General features: G+C 44.7%; 2 protein-coding genes across 2 annotated transcripts in view; one reads left to right on the top strand and one right to left on the bottom strand.

The window, feature by feature from the left end:
* Positions 1-11877: 11877 nt before the first annotated feature.
* Positions 11878-14311, bottom strand: Pabp2 (poly(A) binding protein nuclear 1). Its single transcript, XM_084582384.1, has one exon. The coding sequence runs from the start codon at positions 14086-14088 to the stop codon at positions 13420-13422; it is 669 nt and encodes a 222-aa protein (XP_084438510.1). The 5' UTR covers positions 14089-14311; the 3' UTR covers positions 11878-13419.
* A 465-nt stretch (positions 14312-14776) lies between these two features.
* Positions 14777-23289, top strand: part of Lpin (phosphatidate phosphatase LPIN) — an 89122-nt gene continuing 80609 nt past the window's right edge. The window contains exon 1 of the mRNA XM_084582381.1: positions 14777-14986. The gene's annotated coding sequence lies outside the window, so the exon portion shown is untranslated. The remainder of the gene's footprint in view (positions 14987-23289) is intronic.

Below are 23289 nucleotides of genomic sequence, written 5' to 3'. Positions count from 1 at the left end.
ATATATTAAGAACCACAAACAACTACTCAAATTCATTTTTTTCCCTCGCTCTGCAAGCCGGTTATATTACACATATATATATTAAGAACCACAAACAACTCCTCAAATTCATTCTTTCACTCGCTCCACAAGCCGGTTTCCATTTTCGCTTTCGCTGCAATCTGCTTGCACGTGCGCACGCTCTAACGGATAGCTTACCATTTGTGCAAAGTCGGGCGAAAACGCCGACAGCGATCGTCTGGGATACTTTACACCACTTTTTTCTTCAGCATGCAGCCCTTACTGCTTTTTTTTTTTTTCGCAATGGCGTAAAGGCCTCCTGTCGGGGAATAGCCGATACGATAAAGGTACAGATGTACTGCGCCGTCCCTTCTTCAAAAACCAACTCCAATGCTGTGCGCTGTCAGCGCACGTTAAAGATCCCCAGGTGGTCGAATTACTTCGAAGCCCTCCACTACGGCTCCCTCTCTCTCTCTTTTCACTTTCACTCCCACTTCCTAGTTCATTTCCCTTACGGCGCGGTTCAGGTGCCCACAGTAACAAAACTGCTTGCAGACATCATATAGACCAACACCGATCTGTGACGTAAGCACGATGCGGTGGCGCTTCTAACGCTAGCGTGGTCCGACTGGGGGTGAAAAATAGGCTTAGCTCCCATAGGAATACATGGAACCGAAACATTCTAAAGCAGTTTTCTCATTTCACGGGTCATATGTGGTGTCGTTATTCGGTACAGAGCAACCATGAACGCCCTGGAATTGATCGTGGAAGTGTGAGATCTCATTACCGAGGCGAAGTATTTTTAAAACACCGCGAAACGTATGGGGGTGCGAGTTGGGAGGGCGACCCATACAAACGCATGTAAACACAACTTACCGCAACATTTTGCTCGGTTCAGCAACGTTGAACCCTTCTCATTTTTTGGTGAACGTCTTGTACGACGCCCCGACGTCATGTTGCATGGCACACTACATTCCCTTGCAAGTAATGCAAGTCTGACGACTTGCGGGATCGTTCACAACGCGATAAACTGACTGCGCATAGTTGCAGACGACCATACACCACAGGCGCTGTCGCTAGCAGACGCTCTGGAGCTGGAGGCGGCCGCGGCCAGCTACGCTGTCGTCTGCTGCAATGCACGAATCTCGTTCGGTTCATATTGTCGTATGGCGTTTGAAAACTGCTTTTTAAATGTAATTCTGTCTATGACTAACACCGGAGCGACAGTATTATCAAGCTTATTTACCCTATGTGGCAACATATCAGACTGTAAGCAAAACAGCGCGATTCGCTACACCCAGCTTGCTTTTGGCGGTGTCTGGTCATAACACAGGTTATTCGGGAAGTTTTTAAAAGTAGACTGCCTCCGTAATGACGCACCATACTTTATCATACACTTCTTCAAAGCGCTGGTCAACTTTTAACGACCGGCCACCACTTCTGATGCTCTGCGAAATGAGAAAAATGTTCCGGTAAGTTGTGTTTACATGTATTTCTACGGGTCGCCCACCCAACTCGCACCCCCACATGTTTCGCGGTATTTTAAAAATACTTCGCCTCGGTAATGAGATTTCATATTTTGACGATCTGTTCTAGGATGTTCATAGTTGCTTTATATCGAATAACGACATCACAGGTGCCCCGTGAAATGAGAAAGCTGCTTTGAAATATTTCGATTCGATGTATTCCTATGGACGCTAACCCTATTTTTCACCCCCAATCGGCTGCGGCGCCGCGAGCGCCCCCTTTGTTTGTAAACAAGGTGTTGGTCTATACCCTCGTTGCCACCTTGGTCACACCATGAGAATATGGTAGATCCTCAGCTACAAAAGTAGTTGGTCAAAGCAGTTTCATCAGGATTGCATTAATTCTCCAAAGTTGAAGGGTTACTTTTGTATTCTGCACAACTCACAGTGGCAGCATTAACCCTGCAGACTGGATGCATCTTTTGTAGTTTCTCCTTCCACTTCATGAGAGAGAAAACCTAGCTGCACAGTCTAGAAACAACCTTCCACACATTTTGCGTGATGCAGCCTACTATACTTACGAGAAGGCAGCACTTTAGGCTGCCAGTGTCAGTCTCTCTTACTACTCTAGCCTACAGCTGGCTATTCTGTGTACCAACCTTGGCACCATCTGCCAAGCTTGCCACCTGGCTGTCAGCAAGTGGCAAGTATGTCACCCCTATAAGGTTTCCGTTGCAATGGGTTTTTTTATGCAGTCACGCAAAAATTTCTCATAGCTCAATTGAAACACTTAGCTCTAAGGACTCCATGAGTACTGTTTGGAAGTAAATGGCCTAGCGCCAGAGATCCAAGGAAAAAGTACTGGCACATTGCAGCTTGCCTACAAAAACGAGTAGTGGAAGTGGCATCTGCATTTTATTCTTTTTTCTGCATTATAAACACTGCTATTAAATTAAAAAAGGTGTCTCTGTCACGAGAATATGGTAATCTGTCAGTCCAGGCCAACTGTATTAGTTTAATCTGCAAAGTGTGAAATTTCTATACACTACCTTTGCAAATTAAGTCAAAGGAGCAAGCCACAGATTCTACTTACCAAAGGGATTAGCACGGCTGTGTTCTCTTCTGTGCAACAATGACATTTATATATGACACACAGTCTTGAACAGTATGCTGATCATAATGCTTCACTGTAGAAACAACCGTTGTACATACTGCTTCAACGAGTTACGCCACTGAAAAAGTAGTGAGCGACATAAAAAATTCCTTGCACAAATGCATTAACGGTACCCTAGACAAGTGTGCCAAGAAATGCGTGCTTTTTCAGAGGAACTAGCAATCAAAAGCCTCAGTCTCACACCCGCAAGCTCAATCGTTTCAATGATTTATTTCTGTTTGTTAGAGGATGATGGGATGGACCCCCCAATCCAGATGGTTTCCAAAGCAACTGGCTTCCATGTTTGCACAGAATGATGAAAATACGTACCAGAGAACTGCAAAGAAACAGAACTTTAGCCAGCACCGAAATTTTGCTTCAAACCACCCCTTTTTACAAAGGTTATAATCAACTGTGTTACGATTGGCTCAAAAGCTATTGTGTAATCAAGTAATGAGAAAAAGCATAATTGCAAATATCACAGAAACATGTTTCTAACCTTTCAACTGTACAGTATACACCATGCAGGCATGAAAGGCAACGGGTTCCAAAGTGTTTCCAAATTCAAACTGAAAGGTAACATAGTCTATGATAATAAATGATTTAGGAACTATTCTTCGTAACTAGGCTTCCTCAACTTTACAGCGCCCTCATAATGAGAGTTTCTTTCACAACTAACCGTTTGTGAGGCATTAAATTCTGTGAAGCTTCACAAGCATACAATTTATAAAGTTGCACTTTGAACGACTCCAGAAACCGAGTGGCATTAATTTCAAGTCAATTCAACCACTGGTGTTAAAGGAAAAAAAGTTGTAAACATCTGTACCATTCATAAGAACTCAAAAGTGGTACACGCACTTTTCTCGAAGCATAAAAAAAAAGCTCCAAAATTCCACAAGAAATTTTCTGAAAAGTGCTTTTATATCCACTATTACAAAAATTTTATAACCAGTTTACTACCAGAATGGCTTAAAGCCTTAACCATCTGATAAAACTTGGCATTTAGCTTCAGCTTAGAAAGAGCGTTATAATCTGCGTTTCAGTGGTTGAGCCCCTTGGCACAGCGGGGATTGCTGATGGTGCAGATCCTTACGCTCAATCATAGACTGAAAGGCAGGAGAAGTAACAGTAATAGTAATAGCCTTCCTAGGTTTTGCAATGATGCAACCTTTATAACAGCACCACGCAAGACTGGCACATGTCATTTTTTTTTTTTTTTTATGGCTTTTACAATTGCAACGAACCATTTCACTTTGGAACAGAAGTGCTCCAAAGCCGATCGTTGTTTGACCCCTTTGTCTGCAGGCGCCCGCTCCAAAATGAATTGAAAATGAAATGAACCAAATTTGTCTTTGCTGTCATCTTCACTCTGAACAAGTTTTGTTAGAACGAAGCATCAGCTTGAAAAGTACATATTTCCTATATTAAGCTTGAAAATTTCCCCATCTGTCAGCAAAACTGAATTACTGACATTAATAATGCAAGCGAACCTCATAAGGGAAGTGCTGTCTGCCAAAATCCAACCTGATAACAGTATTGGGTTGGTCAACAAGGTTTAACGTCCCCAATCAATTTGGGCTAAATTAGGTTTGCACGTCGCCGGTCGGTAGCCTATGTGCATCTTCCCACTGGAGGCTGTTTACTTGGTCCTTGTTTTCAGTCTCCAAGTGGCGCCCTCACCCCGGCTGCCAATTCCTCAACTAATGGGGCAAATGCTTAAGCAAAAACAGTGCCGGCAGCAAAAGACACTGGAAGGAGACGCGTATTCGGTGACGGGGCCTGTGTGTCGCACTGCCCCGCATTGTTCGCAGGCAGCCTATCGTCTTTTTTGAAGAAGCTTGCGCTTGGCCAGTTGGAAAGTGTAGTGCATGGAAGGCTATGGGCATATATTTCATGCTAGAAACACATTCAAGCAATCTCACTGAAATGGATGCCCTTACTTCTTTTTTATATACGACCAATAGTCCGCTAGGCTCATTTTTTTTATTACTGCTGTTTCGAAGATGGGTTTATTTGCCATCCAAGATGAAGAGCTAAAATTAATTTGTGGAACGGATGCTGCGAGCACCAGCATGCCATTGATCAGTTAAAATTTAAAGAAAACTCCCCAATTTTCTACGGTACGCACATTTCCGATTGACTACTTAACTGGCCCCCAAAATGCTGGGAAAACTGATTTAAGGGAGTGTTCTGGTGCCAGAAGGGCAGGTTTGGGCAGGGGCTCTTGGTGGAGAGTCGGAGGAGAGAGTTCGGAGTGGTTCAAACTCTGCACTAAAATCGCGCTTCAAGAGGAATGAGGAATCGTTACGTGTAGCGCAAGCCATGCTGGTCAACCAGGACAGGGTCTCGTTGCAGGCAAACTCTGGCCTGACATTTCCAATCATTTGACATGGTAACGACTGCCTGGTCGAAGTGTAAAAAGTTGTAAATAGTATATAATCAGTTGTACATATGTGCCAAGAAGTATGTGGAACGCACTCAAATAAACCACATGTTTACCAAGGGTCGACATTGCAAAAAAACAACTGGGGTGAAGACCAAGCCTAACTGGCTACGATGGATGCCATAAAAAGCTGCGGACAATTTTGACCATCTTGGGTTTTGCAACATGCGCAGATATCACAGAGCCCACAAATGCCTTGTGTTTTATCTCCACTGAAATGCGGTCGCCACGGCCAGGATTAAACCCAAGTCCACGGTCCAACGGCTCAATAGTCAAACTCTGTATGCACTAAGCCACCGCAGCTGGAAAGCAGTTTTCTCAATAACATCATCATCATCATCAGCCTGACTATACCCACTGCAGGGCGAAGGCCTCTCCCATATTCCTTTAAATAACCCGGTCCTGTGCTAGCTGCATCCACTTGACCACTGTGAACTTCTTAACCTCATCCGCCCACCTGCAGCCCCCTGCTACGTTTTCCTTCCTTTGGAATCCAGTTTGTTACCCTAAGTGACCATCGATTATCCTTTATTCGCACTACATGTTCTGCCCATGCCCATGTCTTTTTAATTTCCACTAGAATGTCAGTGACTTGAGTTATTTCTCCGACCCACTCTGCATGTTTCATATCTCTTAATGTTACCCCTCAGTTCAGTTCAGTTCAGTCGTTCAGTCGTGTCCGACTCTTCGTGACCCTATGGACCATGTCACGCCACGCTTTCCGGTCTTTCACCATCTTCCTAACATTACATAACTTCATCTGCAGTGCCTCGAGGATGCCATCTAACCATCGCGTTCGCTGCCTACCCCTTCTCCGGCAACCCTCAACCTTTCCCAACATCAAATCTTTCTCCAGCAACTCCTCTCTTCTCATCAGATGACCAAAGTAGCTGAGCTTTAACTTTAGAATTTGACCCTCCAATGAGCAGTCAGGGTTTATGGTCGACAATATCGACTGATTTGATCTTCTGGCAGTCCAAGGAGCTCTCAAGAGTCTTCGCCAGCACCACAATTCAAATGCGTCAATTCTTCGGCGGTCAGCCTTTTTCACAGTCCAACTCTCGCATCCATACATCACAACTGGAAAGACCATAGCACGAGCTATATGGATCTTGGTTGGCAGACTAATGTCTCTGCTCTTTACTAGGCGGTCAAGGCTAACCATTGCTCTCTTTCCCAGAAGCAGGCGTCTCCTAATTTCATGGCTGCAGTCTCCTTCTGAGGTAATCTTGGAGCCCAAGAAGAGCAAATCTGTCACAGCTTCCACTTCTTGTCCATTGATGCTCCAGGACTTGATAGGGCAAGACGCCATGATCTTTGTCTTTTTAATGTTCAGTTTAAGCCCAAACTTCTCACTCTCTTCTTGTACGCGCATCAGAAGTCTCTCGAGTTCCACTTCACTTTCTGCCATTAAAACGGTATCATCTGCATATCTAAGGTTGTTGATACGTTTTCCAGCAATCTTCACTCCAGCTGAAGACTCGTCCAGACCGGCCTTCCTCATGATGCACTCTGCATATAGGTTAAATAGGCAGGGCGACAGTATGCAGCCTTGCCTCACTCCTTTCTCGATCGGAAACCAGTCAGTAAGACCATGCCCAGTTCTGACTCTCCCATGCCCAGTGGCCTCTTGCCCTTCATACAGGTTCCTGAGGAGACAGATGAGGTGAATTGGAACTCCCATCTCTTGGAGAGCTTGCCACAATCTGCTGTGATCTACGCAGTCAAACGCTTTTGCATAATCAATAAAGCAGAGGTAGATGGGTTTCTGGAACTCTCTTGCTTTTTCCCCTACCGTTTTTCTTTCCATAGCCCTCTGTGTTGTCCTCAACTTAAGTAGAACCCCTTTTGCTGGCCTCCACGTTTCAGCCCCATATAGGTAAGACGCAACTGTTGTACACTTTCCTCTTGAGCGACGCCAGTAAACTGCTAGTCATAATCTGCGAGTGCTTGCCAAATGCACTCCATCCCAATCTTACTCTCCCTGTTATTTCCCTCTCGTGGTCCAGATCTGCGCTTACTACCTGTTCTAAGTAGACATATTCGCCTACTACTTCCAGTGCTCCGCTACCTAACATAAACTGCTGCTCCTTCCCTAGGCTGTTGAATATTACCTTAGAATTCTTCACATTGATTTTTAAGCCTACATTTCTACTTTTGCTGTCTAGGTCATCAATCATTCTTTGCAGTTCATCCTCAGAGTTACTTAGCAAGGCAATGTCATCAGCAAATTGCAGATTACTGAGGCATTCTCCATCTACTCTTATCCCTAACTGCTCCCATTCAAAGTCTCTGAATAATTCTAAGCAGGCTGTGAATAATACTGGGGAGACTGTGCCTCCTTGCCTAACACCTTTCTTTATAACTATGGTTGCTGTGCAGCCTCTATACAGTGTGGCGGAAAAGTATTCCAAGACGGTTCCAATAAAGTTGCAGAACACTGTATATATATATTAGAGCACTTTCCCGTACGTACGGCTCATCTACACCTTGATTTCGCAATGCCTGCATGACCGTTGAGGTTTCTATTGATGTCAAATGCTTTTTCGTAATCAATGAATGCTGTGTATAAGGGCTGGTTATATTCCGAGCATTTTTCTATCACCTGGTTGATGGTATGGATATCATCAATAGTACAGAACCCTTTCCGAAATCCTGCTTGATAACCTGCTTGACAACAGTACACTCTCAAGGCCCAGTAAATTTGCTTAGAAGCTATGCCACTAAGTATCGTTTAGAAACCAGCAAATTTAGACACTTGGCGTGCATTAGGAAATGATCTTTCCCTGCAGCTTCAGTGCACCGAGTCAAAACTTACATGTGCACTTGCATAAACAGACAGCACATTGGTGACATCACTTAGCGAAAAATAACAAGCTGTTTAAAAGAGTATAGACACACAATTTTGGGGTTCGTGTTTTCTCCTTTGTAATGATGCATAGGACATTACTGTACACGAATCACTACGGCATATTCGCCTATGACTGCTGAATAGATTACAATCAAATTACTTTTCTCACCTGTTTCGGTTTCAACATCTGAGAGATAGCTGTGACGTAACAGTCAAGTCTAGGTCACGCGGGGGATGAAAATATAGCAATATAATCATTGCGCCATTTGAATTCACTACAATGATAACGCCAGCCTGCCTCAAGAGCAGAAATCTCTAGAAGCGAAGAATCAGCGATTATATTGCTTTTTTTTTTCGTGCCGTGCATCAATACATGGTTGTGACGTCATAGCTATTTCTCGGATATTGAAACCGAAACTGGCAAGAAAGCGAAATTCAATTATTAATTACTCAGCTGTCGTAGACGAAAACTGCGTGCGGATCGATATACAGGAATGACTTACGCATCATTAAAAAGAAGTATGCCACCAAAATGCGGTGCCTATAGTCCTTTAAGAGTTCGACAGATAGCTGCACACAAAGACTGCTCCATGGGTGTACCACTGTTTTGTCTGTGTAGATGAAGAGCACAAGTATCGCTACCCAGCCAAGGGCTAGGTAGCAGTTCGATTCGAAAGCATCGAAGAATGTAACCTAAAAGGCAGAACATACCCACAGCAGGTAATGAAAACGTTGCAAGATTTTCTCAATATAAAAAAACAACAGAGCAACAAGTTGTTTTGAACAAGAGGATTCAAAGTGCAGCCTTTTAAATACACCATTTATAATGTAATAAACTGGCATTTCGGTGTTTATTTATTGCATAATGATGTGCTTCCCAGTGCATCGGCTGCACTGAAAATTGGTTACTGCTACATTTTTTTTTGTATTCATAATGGAGAGCACAAATTAAGGTAGTCGAATTGAGTAGAATTATGCTACACTCGATATACGAGCGTGAAGACTTCTCTTAAGGCAAATTCCACTGGTATACCAGCAACAGAAAAAATGACCTGCAAAACATATTTTTGCAAAGTTATGTTTGCAAGTTTATGTGGTTATTTATTCATTTTATTTCACAAAGAAATAATAAGAGCGAACTAGAAGCAGGTTGACAACTCGATGAGATGGCATCTTGCTGTTACGTAAGTAGAAGTCGTCTTACTCAAGGATAAATTTCACCTAAGGGTTTTTTTTTTACTACAAAGAAAAAAAACAAAGGTGAAAATTATTGAAAGCGACTGTCTAAGAAGCTTAATGAAATCAATCTACATCACGACCAACTACTGTTAGCTTTCTTTATGACCAAAGTTTGGACATTTAGGTTGAAACCATAACTAGACGATAAATTTAAGCCGAATTCTGTTTTTCACACGGCTTTAGCCAAAAAAGCTTAGTAGACTTTGCATGAACAGCATAGTTAGCTTACTGCTTAATGCGAGTTAATGCTCAGTGAATGTTGACAATTAAAAAGAAGCCAACTCAGTCAAGCAGGTTTATTACCTGCACGTAGACACAGGCATGAAATTGCAGATCTGCATTGCAGAAAATATCACGTCCTAGCTACCGTGACAATTGAGAAGTTCCATAGCTGCCATCGAAAAGTAGATTACGTGATGTTCTGCTCTCTGATTCGATACAGCATGGCAACCTATTTTAATGATAAAAGCTATTTCTTCTACAAGGATAGTTCCAAGATTTATCATGTGTACCAGAACTACTGGCAAATTAACCATTCACGTTAAAAAAACTTCGAGATAACTGTTGAATAAAAAGGATTGCTAAATTGCTGAAGAATGGCAGTAACTCATTCACCAAAAATATATATTCTCAAGAAAAAAATTTCATTCTGTAATCAACACTCCATAGAGTCAGCCTAACATACAAAAAAAGCCCTACCTCTATTATAACCTTGTCAGTATATAAGATAGTAGAAATGAATGCATTTCCCTCAAACCATAAGCATCCTTGGTTTATCTCTAGGTTCAGGAATTCCTTTCATTTCAAGACCCTACCAGACCCTCAGATCATGCCACAAGTCCTTGTAATATAACTACCTTTTTCATTCAAAGCAAATAAGTCAGGTCCGCCAAAACGTGGCTGATGTTTACGGAGCTGACTTACAGAAAAGCCCTTCCCAAACCAAACCCCTTACAGACAGCTACAATGCTGCCATCCAGCTGGACCTCTCATGCAGATGAAATTAGCAGGTGTTTGTTGATAAATATGCGTTCACACCGCTGCATAAAGAAGAGAGTCAGCTCAAACACCTAGGTAAGATTGCCACTGAATATTGACTAGCACTAATTTGCCCCAATAAAAGAATGAAATAGTAAAAGCCATGATGAACATGCTGGCCGAGAGCCCGTACTTCAAAGATTTCAGTTTAAGGGAAAGATTAAATAGCGCCAACAAAGACCTTTTAGGGAAATACACGTTTCATAACTGCCTCGGTTCCTCTCGTGCATTTCCGTAAAATAACTTGGTTGGAGTCATTCACCTTTCTCCTTACCAACCGACAGATTTCTGTCGAATGTTTCTTTAGACTCTGTTGGGAGATTTTGCAGTCCCACAGGCTAGACTATCAAAGGGAAGTCTGGAGAGCAGCAAAGGTCGCCTCCCTAGCTTCTAACGAAAAACTTGCTTCTGTCGCCATATTCTTCCACCAAGGCAATAAATCCCATCCCCACTGCTGCCAGCACAAATGAAAGAAAACTCTGTAGATGCTGGCACGAATTAAAACATTCGCAACGATTTTAATTGATACTGCATGCATGGCATCAAGACTCCCTTTCTTCCATTTTCCACCTTTCCTTGTAGATTGGAGGAATGCAGCTTTGCTGAAGCTGGAAGTAAATCATCCCGAGTGTCAGGAAAATATTAGCAATTCCGAGTGCCGAGGCTAACGAATCAAGGAGGAATTGTCTGCGTTCGTTACCCTAAAGCATTCGACTCCCATCAGCGAGCCGAGTTTCTCGTAAGATGGTTCATGAAACAAAATACACTTTAATGAAACTCGGATTCCTTTCTGCAACGTTCTCTGGCACCATCTTCGTAGACCACCGAATGTGCTGAACTTTTCTGTGCGACAACGGCAGTTTTCTCATCACAACCGCCCACCCGCGCATTGAGCTCAATGCAGCCAAGCAGGACAGTGGGACCCAATATGCCGCAGGTGCTGTCGTAGCAAAAGAGCTACAATGAGATGGGGTCGAGTATAATCCCCTCCCACTCTACACCTGAACATATTCTGTGCACAGGTGTGCACGCCAAACATTGTGAAGTCTGCCTGCATCCAAACCCAACTGCTGTCGTTTCCTGCATTCGCCGGCTTTGAAGTAGTGTAAAAGTATCCGGTAATATTAAAATTTAAGTGGTTTTGCACCAAATAAACTGCAACAGCTATGTCGAATGTCAGACTGCCTCTAGCAGTGAATGGGAAAAAGTAACTACCTTTCAGAATGCGCACCGCTGCCTGGCAGTTACCATGTAAAAAAGACGAAGTGATGACTACATCACCACCATTGTGACCACACAAGAGTATGAAAGCAGAACAGCAGCCTTTCTGCTTATCGTGCAGAGCATGCGGATGCCAACTTATCTTTGATAAGGGACTTGTTGCTGGAAACAATGCTGGTAACTGAAAGGAAAAATGACAGTATGGGGTTCCCTCAATCTATCTCTTTATCGCAGAAATTGTATGCACACCTGCAGTCATGGCAAACTGTGCACATGCGCAGTGCCACCAATCATGTATCATGTACGGCCTGCATGTATTACACGTTATGAAATATAAAATGCAATACTACTATTCTACCCTACTAAAACAAACACGGTCAGTCTTGTAAACATTTTTGGAAACACAGTGACCAAAGGTTAGTGTTGTGTACAGAAACATTTTTTTTTATTTTTGAAAGATGAATGATAATTTTTTTTTTTTTTTTCACTTGTGGATTGTAAGGACTCTTCTTTTGGGCAATTTTGGTATACTCTTCTTTTTTCAGCATTGTCCTTCAGCAAAAACATCCATATTGCTCTTTTCAAAAATTTGAAAAAGGTTGCTGTCCCGTGCACACTTAATGGTGAAAGAACAAATGGTCGAGGCACACTCAACTGATTTGAAGCTGATGTGTAAAAAAGCGAAAAGGGAACAGTGAAGAACAAAAAAATAAGATGAAAACTGATTGAAGAGCACCTTGATCTATACCTCTGGCAGGCAAAACAAAAATGCACATCGATGTAAGCACACACAAATATGATTGCAGGAACCAATGCCATGCCTTTCTATTTTTCATCTAACAAATGACCGAAATAAAATGAGTAGGCAGCTTTTCAACTGCTAGACACCCATAAATGATGAAAACATTTTCAGCTAACATCACACTTAGCTCCTCCTTCCACTGCATGACTAGGCAGGGCTTTTTTTTCTTGTTTGGGTTCCTCGTGATTTTAAGAGACTAGGCACTAGTCATTGCCTAAATTAGTTTCATGTGCTGAACTGCACCACCTTCAGTCACCTCGCGTTTCCTTGCCCAACTCCCCTTAATGTACTACTGTCACTCTCCTGCAGCGGCATAGGAATGGTTTACAAGCAACATAAACAGAACAAGGAAGCTCTCCCCTCTCCCCCCACATTTCCCAGTCTCCCTTTAACTGTGCAGGCCAAATGTGAACACAAAATCCAAAAAACGGCAGGAAACAAAGCAAAGCCAGAAAGCAAGCAGAAAGAAATGCCCAAACGAGCAAATGTGAAACACAACTATAACAAGGTACCAAACAAACCTGCCTGGCTACAATTAACGTTTTCATGGACTCTGCAGAATGAGGTCTTCCTTGCCTCGCCTAAAAAAAAAAAAAAAAAAAAAAAAAAAATATCTAATAACATTGACGAGATGACTGCTTTCCTTCTGATGGTAGGCATTAAGCGTCAAACAGACCTCCCTGAAATGGCATTCACATGAAGAACATCAGCTGGAAGCTAACGCGGCAATGCGAGTCGCTGGCACCCATTTTCACGCATAAAAACGAAAACAAAGAATGTTAGAAGCTTTTAACCCACCACCCAACAATGGCGAGATAGTCCTGCATTTTTACCTCCTCCGACCCAAGGAGGGCATGCGCGTTTCCCGCACCACTGCCCAAGAATACTTCACAGCAGCATTTCGGCGAGACAATTTCTGCTAAGCGCAGGAAGGCTTTCTTTTTCTTTTTACCGAAGCAGCTGATCTAACCAGGACACGGAAGCGGTGGTCATTTAAGAATTCCGACGCTGGGAATTTGGTATCGCAAGGCCGGTCCAGTGACAACCACCGTTTCAGTGCACTGGCACAATCAGCTGCGTACTGACCGAATTGGAAAGGGGGTGAAACAAGACGAACAACAGACAAAGGAAGACGCGCGGGGTGAGCAGGAAAAGGAATAAAAAAAAAAAATTCAAGGGTCGTCCGAAGATGCGCGCGTTCGCGGTCTAGTATGGGTAGAACCACGTCGCCCGGCGCGGCCTGTAGGCTCGCCGGGGAAAGCGGTAGCCACCACCGCCGCCGCCGTAGTACATGCCGCGGCCGGGCCGCCGGAATCGGCCCCGGGGCGGCCTGTTCGTTGAGCTAATGCCGGGTCGGTTGGTGCGCTTGGTCATCACCTTGATCTGGCGGCCACGGAAGAGCGACTCGTCCAGCGCCATAGCCGTCTGTATCGAGTCCTTGTCCGTGAACTCGATGTAGGCGAATCCCTTCGGGTGGCCCGAGAACTTGTCGCACAGGATGGTCACCCGGTTAATGGAGCCGCAGCCGTGGAAGTGCTGCTCCAGTTCTTCGGCCGTGGCTCCGTAGTCAACGTTGCCTACGTAAATGGAGCGCGCGTCCACTTCGATCTTTTCTTCCAGAGTTAGGCCTAGCGAGCCTCCCGGCGGGCTAATGCTCATCTGCTTCTCGACCTCGCTCTGCATCTGTTTGAGCTTTTCGGCCTCCTCTTCCATCTCGCGTACGCGGGCCTTGATGGCCTCGAGCTCGGGATCATCCAGGCTGTGCTCGTCGCCCAAGCTCTCGTCCAGCAGTTCGGTCGTCGAGTCGTGCGGATGATCGCCGTTCTCCTGGGCCTCGGACAGCGCGTCGCCGTTCTCGACGGGATTGTCCGCCATGCTTCTCGTATCGCTTCGCTGTGCTTTTTCTACCACTCGGCCGACACACACAAAAAAAACGCACTGCAGCCCACCACTTGACGCCGGGTTGCGGGCGGGCGCTGCACTTCTCGCTGATGTCGCAGACGGAACGCGCACCGGCAAAAAGCTCACATGAAATGCTACTTTCTTTTTTTTTTTTTTTTTTTTTTCCTACGCGGCGACAACCACACACAACCACACAAATTGAAAGAGCAACCTTTGTCTGTTAATTGGATTGGATTGGATTTGGATTGGATTGTTTGATGACAATGGCTAGTGGTGATGGCGATTTGATTGCTCGAAGCCAGGTAGTTTCGACCGTTTCGACGTTCATGTTCATCCTTGAAAAAAAGCAGCAAATTATCAACCAGCGTTAACAGCGCACTTTATTGGCGACAAAAATAACGCGTCATTTTCAACAACGTTAACCACTATAATAAAACTAATTTACTTGTTTTTATTTTTGAGCAATCAAGAAAGCTGAAAAATGAATTTTTGTTATTATTAGTACAATAAAGTGCAATAAAAATAAGTTTAAATGTATATTTTCGCTCACCATTGTTGATAACACAAGCTTCAAATTTATTTTTAAAGAAATGTAATTTGTTGCCTCGCTTTCGCTGATTGCAGCGCCTAAAGCGGCAAGTGGCTGCAGTGCGCGGCGTCCTGTTTTTGCAGCTCGCGATGTCTGCACTATGTGTGTGTTCTCAAGCGGCTAGATAAGGTTTTTCAGGCTGTGGACGATGGGGACTCCGCGCATTGTAATTTTTCTCGTATGACTACCCGACGCATCCACCGTTGGAACGTTTCGTCGGTGCTGCCCTTCGAGAAGTCCTCATGGAGTGTCGGTCTCAAGTGAGCCAATGCTGAACGAGAGGTGAGGATTTCCTCTCGGCTGGCGAACAGCTGATCGTTCCGCACTTTCACTGCACCTCTCTCCTGTGAGCTGATGCAAATGTCACGTTAGATTTCCGTCGAAACATTTCGTTAACGCTCCGTGTTCCTGTTACGATTTACACCCTTGTCATAGAGCACATCGCTTTATCAGAAACTTTTTACTAAGCATCAGCTCTGCAGTGCGACGTCGTGCCGCGTGGTAGTTGTCTAGCTTCGGATAGCGGGTAGTGTAGTTTGCTTTTCTGAATGCGAGAGTTGAATTTGAAGAGGTTGGCATCCACAATTCATGTTGCGACTTCCAAAGTATTTTACTGGCTCAGGCCGGTTCGCGTTTTCGTGTGGGAGGTTCATCCGGCTCGCAAGTAGTGCCGGACCAAGCAGGTGAACGCGCTCTTTTTTGTAGTTATCGATATCGCATCGCTCAAATAAACACCTGCAGCACGGCATTGCCACCCTGTCCTTCACCACAGTTCTAAACCATCCGCAATTTGAGTTTTGCGAAATCCAAGACGTGATCGAATATTTGCGGCGTAGTGCGCCTTGTTTTCTTCCACGGTTGCCCTTAGGACGGCCGTGAAAACGATTGATTTTCCTTCCTTTGTTTTTTTTTCATACTTGCATTTATGCGGCATGCATCGTTTTCAGTAACCCACTTGCCAAAGTGTTGGGTGCATTCTATCTTGCATAGCTTGTAATATGTGCTCGTGCTTATTCTTCGTACGGTGAATTTTCCACTGTTATGTATGCGCCTGAAACCGGCGCATGACTTGTACCGAGGCGCGTAAGTGCAATGGAGGCGCACTCGATCGCCGGCACGCTGTGCTTTTGACTTTGGGAGTGCGTGATAGCGAGGTCAGTGTGTGTATTTTTTTTTTTTTTTTATGTTTACGCGAAGGTTAACCGTAGGCATGTTGTTCACCATCGATCGTCGTGGGATTCGTGACTTCTTTGCTGAACTGCTGACGCGCTTCACTTTTTCTCAGTTCTTGGTCGGCCAACCCTTTTTAGTTTGTTTTTGTAGAGTCCGAGCGTGCGACCGCACGTGTGGCTTTGTGGGGATCTCCGTGACGTGCCGTGGATGTAGGTCGCATGGCACTGAAAATGGCGTATCGCGTGTCTTTTGTGTACCTACTCTCTCGTTTTCTTTCTTAATCTGCTTGGTCTAAGGAAAAGTACGATCTGCAGAGGATGACAACAAAGGGATGCGAAGCGGGACATGCGACGAAGAGCCTGCGCACATACGCTGCGCCGCCGTCACTCTAGGGCACTGTACCGTCACTGTGCAATTTTTCTGTGCACTTTCGCTCTTTCTTTTCTTGGTTGATGTTCATGACTTGGTTGGCTTCACGGCGTTTTTGCCGTTGCTTGTGTTATATTCGCTTTCTCGTGCCCTTTTCCGCTGTGCGCAACATTTACAAATGGTGGTTTTCTCTACTCTGGTATCAGAAAGCAAGCATTCTGCGTTCTCCTTTTACGGACGAACGTTCCGTTGGTCGAGGACCATACGGGGCAGCACCGAAACGTTCATTGATTGATGAACACTTTATTTTTACGCATGCGTTCGGCGTTGGCGACATTGCATGCAGACCACTGCTGACAAAGAGGGGCAATATTTGGTCAAATCGGTACCGCTCGGAGATCAGTCGTGACTCGTCTGCGCCACCCCATGCCATGCAGCCATAGGGCTAACACAACTGAGCCGGCAGCTCATTGATTGGCTCAGTTGCGTACTAGTCATTGTATACTCTACTAGTACACTTACTGGCACCGCCGTCATCGGCGCTGTAAGGAGCAAAATCTTAACCAACGCGTTTTAAAGTAGGAAAAATAGTGAACTCCAGAATGGTGCCTCCCGTTGCTCCATGGCATGGATGTTACGGTGCATGGGGTCTATATCTGAGGGCATGTCCGCATAATGAGGGTGATTAAGTTTATGGGTTCCTTGCTAACGTTACAACGATGTTTCTTGGAGTCAGACGGTTAACCTTCGCGTTAACAGTATTTCTAAAACAATGATCCTCCTGCCGCGCTGGCTGGGTGGTTATGGGGGCTCAACTTCTGGTGCCAAGGACACGGGTTCGATCCCTGCAGAGGCGGGCGGAAGGCAAAAGGGCCGTGTACTTTAAAGAATGATGGAAAACATAGCAGATCAAACAACAACACAGAAAACCACAGACAAGGACGATGATGTACTGACAACTAAATTATTGAGCTCCGCGTACCTTCTTCTCTTCACTTCATCTACTTGCAGCTAAACTTTTTTCTTCACTTCATTGCCCTGCAGGTATGCGTAAGAAGTCCATTTCCTTCTTCATTACGAATGCAGAAGGCGTACTGACACATTGGTTGGTTGGTCGGTTGATTAGAAGAGGGGGCTGGGGGGGTTAACGTCCCAAAGCGACTCTGGCTATGAGAGACGCCGTAGTGCAAGACTCCGGATATTTCTACCACCTGGGGTTCTTTCACGCGCACTGACATCGCACAGCATACGAGCGCTTCGCCTCCAACGAAAAGCGGCCGCCGAAACCGGGATTCGACCCCGCATTCTTGGGCATAGTAGTAGCCTTAACTACTGCGCTACCCCGGTGAGGCGTGCTGACACATTGTACATCGGGCATCGTGATAGCCCAGGCTTCTAAAATCTGTCACGTCAACTTAGCCTCGTTCGCTTTCAAAACTTGCGCGTTGTGAAGGTCGGCTGGGTGTTTTTCGCATCACACAATCTTTGCAGTGCACCGCTAAATGACCCCAGGTGCTCGAAATTTCCGGAGCCCCCCCCCCCCCCCCCCACTAAGCCGTTCCTCATAGCGTGTGTCACTTTGGGACGTTAAACGCTATAAACCAACAATTTAGGATCCACGAAGCAAACTATCCACAATGATAACTGAAAGCCCAGACCCACTACACACAGCATTGGCCAACGCTTTTGATACACGCAGTTGGTAAAGCTTATTTGGAACTGATACCATGGGCCCCAGTCGAAAAGCGTGTCCCATGATCAGTAGTAGTGAATTCGTAATGTAACACGATAACGTTAAATGCCCCGTTTTTGGCGTTGTAATCGAAAAATCATGTGCGTTCACGTGGCATGACTGCGGGCGCTGATTGGTGGGCAGGTTGTGTGAAGTAATGATGGCACATGTTGTCGCAAGGTTGGGAGGAACTGCCGACTCGGGTTGGTCATTTGAGGTGGGAAGGTGTGGTAGGAATCAACGTTCTAGAGCTATTGAAGAATGCAGAATCGGGCCCGCTTTTCTTGGGCCATGTCGTACGTTCGTGCGGCATGGCTAGAACGTGGTATCATATCTACGTCGGGTGGTCGCTTACGATTGGTACCTACATACCCTGGTAGCTTAGGACTGTGTGTTAATGAGGATGTTTGAAGTATTAGAGACGCAATTCGGAAAAGGGATTGTGAACTAAGCGAGCAGAAACTACACGTTTGCGAGCGAGGAACCGCAAGGAGAGCCACAGACGAAAGCCATTAAAGCCCATAATTTTAAGGCTGCAACTTTTGCTTTGCGTAAGCAGTCTTTTGTAGGGACATTTTAGTTGAAAAATGCCAGTACCCTAGGAACAGCGTTCTAAAAAGCTCTTGGGCATAATTTTACGAAATGTTTGATCCTCATGATTGGCTGGACCAGCGGATCGCTGGAGCCCGGTTAGCAGTCTCGCGGACGTGCTCATTACACAGCTTATTTCCATCAATTTCTTGGCCAGGAATCCACCTTCCGTAGTCGTCGTCAATGTTTAGAATACACCCTTATAAATGTCTGCTTCGGGATCATCTCGAAGGCGCTTTGGAGGATTTTTCTTTTTTTTTTCAATATATGCAGTATCCTGCTGTAACATGTACTAAAATATAGCTATTTAAATTGTCTCTAAAGCACGCACAAGAAGTTTTGTTTAATAGTTATACACGACATGAAAAAAGAAATAATGGCAGAATTTTAACGTGATGAAATCATGTGGGGCGTGCGAAAGGAGGAGGAGGAAAAAACATTTATTTAAACCCAATAACTAGGCACTGGTGATTAGGAAAGCTTCGGTCAAAGCTGGAAGTTTATGGAGACGACTACGTGCAATGTACAGCGTGAGAGTGTGTTGCACTCTGCACGCGGGGCGATACAATGTTATGTGCATATTTCACACGAGAAATTCCTGGGTCCGAATCCACTCCCCTCAGACTCGTTTTATTTTTTTATTATTATTATTTCTTTGCCTGAGTTCGGCTTATGCGAGGCACATCTGTGTTTGAATTGCTAGCGCCAGGGTACGTGGGCTGTGACGTCATGACCTGATGGGCCAATCAGGATTAAGTCGCACAATTAGATCCAAGGTCGTTTCTCGGTCGTGGTGTCCTTTCGCACTAAAACAGGTTTCTGCGTACCTGTTGGAAAAAAAAAACAAAAAAAAAAAAACGAACAGATGCAAAAGGCATGACTATACAAAATGTGCTAGATTATCTCCTTTCTTAGTTGCGATAATTTGGCACGCCCATTTGTAAGTTTTTCTATGGGGCCTATTGCTCGCAATCAGTGGTCACTACCAAGTTCGCGCGGCAGTTGCTGGAAGTCTTACTGACCTATTCGCCTAAGTACATCGATAACATTTAGTGACGCCAAATTTTAAAGAACGCAAATCATTAAAAAAACAACAATTAATATATGGTATGCGGTGAAGTCCATGTTGTATGCGTTCCAGCCTCGTAACCTGACTATATTGCCAAAAGCGTTGGTGTTCAGCTCGATCGTCTGCGCATATTACAGTTTGCACAGTTCCTTGCGTTCTCAAACGTTTGTGCTTTTATGGTCGGCACATTTGCGGAGGGTGGCACGTTTCGAGCTGGTTTGCCATCAACATTGAAAACTCGCTCGAGGAGCCCTTTGGAAGCTATGTTGTCAAATTCTATACTCAGTGTGGCTGAAAAAACTTCGCACTCGGTTGATGTTCTGAAAAAACCACCACCACCAAAGCTGGAGCTTTCGCTGTTTCTGGAATTCGGTATTCGTTGTTGAAACCTATGGCGCATGCGAGCTAAGTTGGAAGTATGCTTACCTTGGACCACTAATTGAACTTGCAGGCTGCTCGTTGCTTGAACCATAATCGGAGCAGAACTGAGAGCTCGCTAAGTCTTCTTCGGACCATTTGCTATGGTGTTTCTTTAACCCGTTGTAGAAGTAGGGGGGATACAGGTGCCGAATTATTAGAGAGCTCGACGCCGTTTCTGTTGACATTTGAGTCTATCTCACTCTGAATGTTTTTATCTGCGATGTCGCTGCATACAAGAAAAAAAAAAAAAAAGAAATAGTGCGCTACTCGTGAACCTAAACTGCCAAGGTCGATCTGCCTCCTAGAAGGGTCCTACTTGCTGCACTTCTAGGAAATTGGAGCATTGATAGCTCGTGCAGAACCATCATGCAATGTGGTCAATGACCCACTGGTCGGTCTGTTAATCAAGGGTTAATACTTCTAGTTAACGCGTTAAAATAATGCCGATGGTATAACGCCCATACTTAAATCTTAGTGCAAACAATGTAACGCTTCATTCTCTCAATCATTTTACATTGCAATTTAGCGATTGTATAACGCTATTCAGATATTTGGTGCTACCTCTGACTGCAGCGACACGTGCGGGAAACTCGGGCAAAGCGTTGCCTGTTGACCTTGCGAGCTGATAGCGCCGAATGAGATAACGTGTCTAACACTGGGACGTGACAGTTGAGGACGTTACATATTGCCGCATGCGTTGCACCGGTCATCCTTTGTTCATTGGCTGTTCACGCAACGGTTGGTGGTGTATTTCGCAAACTGTTTTTTTTTATTTTATTGCCTCGTTTAAACACGCATTCGTACAATGATAGCGGCTTTCGAGTTGTGGACATTGAAACCGTTATCTAATCGCGGTGCTTGTCAAGTGGAAGCTCCGGTATGCCGGGCATTATCAGCAGGGTCCTTCTGCGCCTGTAGTACGTGTTTCGCGCCTATATTGCAGGATTGCAACAATCGCTGCCTCATGAATGTGCGTTGATTTTGAGTTACGTTAATACCATTACCCGGGGATTAGAAGTACTCGTTGCTGGAGAGTTGGTTCGTGGGTTCTGTATAAGCAAAAAATAAATAAAAAACTTGCGCAAAAAAAAAAAAAAATATTGAAGAAAGAGACGTGACGACAAGGCAGAGCGCTCTGTCCTGTCGTCACGTCTTTTTCTCCCTCAACTTTTTTTTGCGCAAGTTTATTCCTCTTTTGGTAATATTGACCAACTCGCCCAGACGAAAGCACCTGTTGAACTTGTACATAAACAGGAAAATGCGCGAACATGAAGAACACGGAAGACACGAGGTCAAGTACGGTCTTTTATTTGTCATTTATGTTTGCGGATTTCCTTGTTACTCATGCGGCATACCTGCCAACTAGCTGTCGCTAATTTTCTGTAAGCTGCGAGCTAGAGGCCCAAAGGGCACTCATAGCACACGCAAGCGAGGTGGCCCGACTCAGTGGAGCCCTGGACTAGGGGCCCACCCACGGCCAAGGAGGACACAGACTTCAAGGCGAAGAGTCCGTCCTCTACCGCTACTACCTCTTAAAGAGCCGATAAAGTTTTTATTCACTCATTCATTCTGTAAGATGTACGAATCTGGAGTAGTCTTAGGACTGACGAACCGTGCGTCAAATTTTGTGAAAAGAAACTTGTACATCAGTCGGACGCCAGGGGGAAACAGAACGGTTGTTTTATTGATGCGGTGCCCCTTTATAGGGCGATGAACGTATGTGACTCTGTCTTCTGCTGCTTGCACGACTGATGTGAGATACTCATGGAAATGCAGTGTCAGGGGGAACATGCGATCAGTACATAACTTGTGTTTGCAAAAAAAAAAAAAAAAAAAAAAATAATAAAGTAATAAGTAAATAAGAACGGTGCCATCGCTGGCGGTATCACTATATAGCCGTCACGAGAGGGTGACATTTATAATCCGTGGAATAATAATCAGCCGCTGCAACGTTGTGGTGACCTCTGTCGTATATCCGAGGGGCCATGATTGCACCTCCAAAGTTCGATAACCGCCTTTGCTGCGTTCCGACTCCTAGCGGCAAACAGCGCGGTTTTAGCAGGCTAGAGAAATGCTACTAGAGAAATGAAATGCTGCTAGAGAAACGAACGTTGTTGGTGCGTGGCGATGCGCCCGCGCCCAAAGCTGGAGGCGCTAGTTGTCAACAGCAACGTCAGTGGTGACTCCTGACGGCATCTCTGCAGGTTTTATGCTTCACTAGGTGTTTTAGCGAAGCCCGTCACAGTTTTCAGAAATCGCTTTTTGAGGCAAAAATGTACAGCATTTCTAACACAAGTGTTGGTGGATGTAAAAAAAGAAAAAAAGCGGATCGTGTAACCACTTATAATGCAACTAGGTTGCAATAATTAACCATTTAACTATTACCAGAATCCTTCCCAGCGTTGAAGGACTCTGTTGTTAAAAATAGGCTTCTGGCTACAATTAGGGAATTGTGGCTGCCCACTAGGAAATTAAATTTTAGTTTTTAGAATTTAGGAAAACGGAATTACCCTCAGAACTTTGTCCCGACAAATTTTGGCGCTAGGGCGCAATTTAAAGCTCGAGTTTTGATGGTTTGGTTTGGTTTGGTTTGTGGGGTTTACCGTCCCAAAGCAACTCAGGCTATGAGAGACGCCGTAGTGGAGGACTCCGGAAATTTCGACCACCTGGGGTTCTTTAACGTGCACTGTCATCGCACAGCACACGGGCACCTTGCTTTTCGCCTCCATCGAAAAGCGGCCGCCGAGGCCGGGATTCGATCCCGCGTCCTTGGGAACAGTGGTCGAGTGCCGTAACCACTGCGCCACCCCGGCGGGGTGAACCCATATAGTTTTGAACCCATCGAGTTTTGAACCCATATAGGAAATTACCGATATTTTACATATGTATACGATTAGCACCGCGGACGGTCGCTTTTTCGAAATTCTGAAATCGCCATTGCTAATGGTCACCTACAAATCGTACTGATTGAAACCAGGTGCATATCTGTTTAGATAAAAAAAAAATAACTATCGAGTTTAGTTAACCAGGTTTTTATAGTGGGTCAGAATTATTTGGACAGCAGTTCTCAACTGTAGTTCATTGTCTCCGGCATTTTCGTTAAACGAAATAAACTTTTTAGCATTTGAATACGCCAAACCAAAGGCATAGGAAATTCTCGACCCAGTCATTTCACGTGATTGTTACCTTTTTGTTGTTTTTTTCGAGTTCATGTCGAGGCTATGTCCGCAA

The sequence above is a fragment of the Amblyomma maculatum genome, chromosome 10 (assembly GCF_055883805.1).
Source record: "Amblyomma maculatum isolate TAMU_Amacu chromosome 10, ASM5588380v1, whole genome shotgun sequence".
NCBI lineage: Eukaryota > Metazoa > Arthropoda > Arachnida > Ixodida > Ixodidae > Amblyomma > Amblyomma maculatum.
This window is presented reverse-complemented; position numbering and strand designations above follow the sequence as displayed.

Bases quoted from the DNA above. Each gene is read 5' to 3' on its own strand.
- Pabp2 (XM_084582384.1), bottom strand. From the start codon at position 14,088: ATGGCGGACAATCCCGTCGAGAACGGCGACGCGCTGTCCGAGGCCCAG.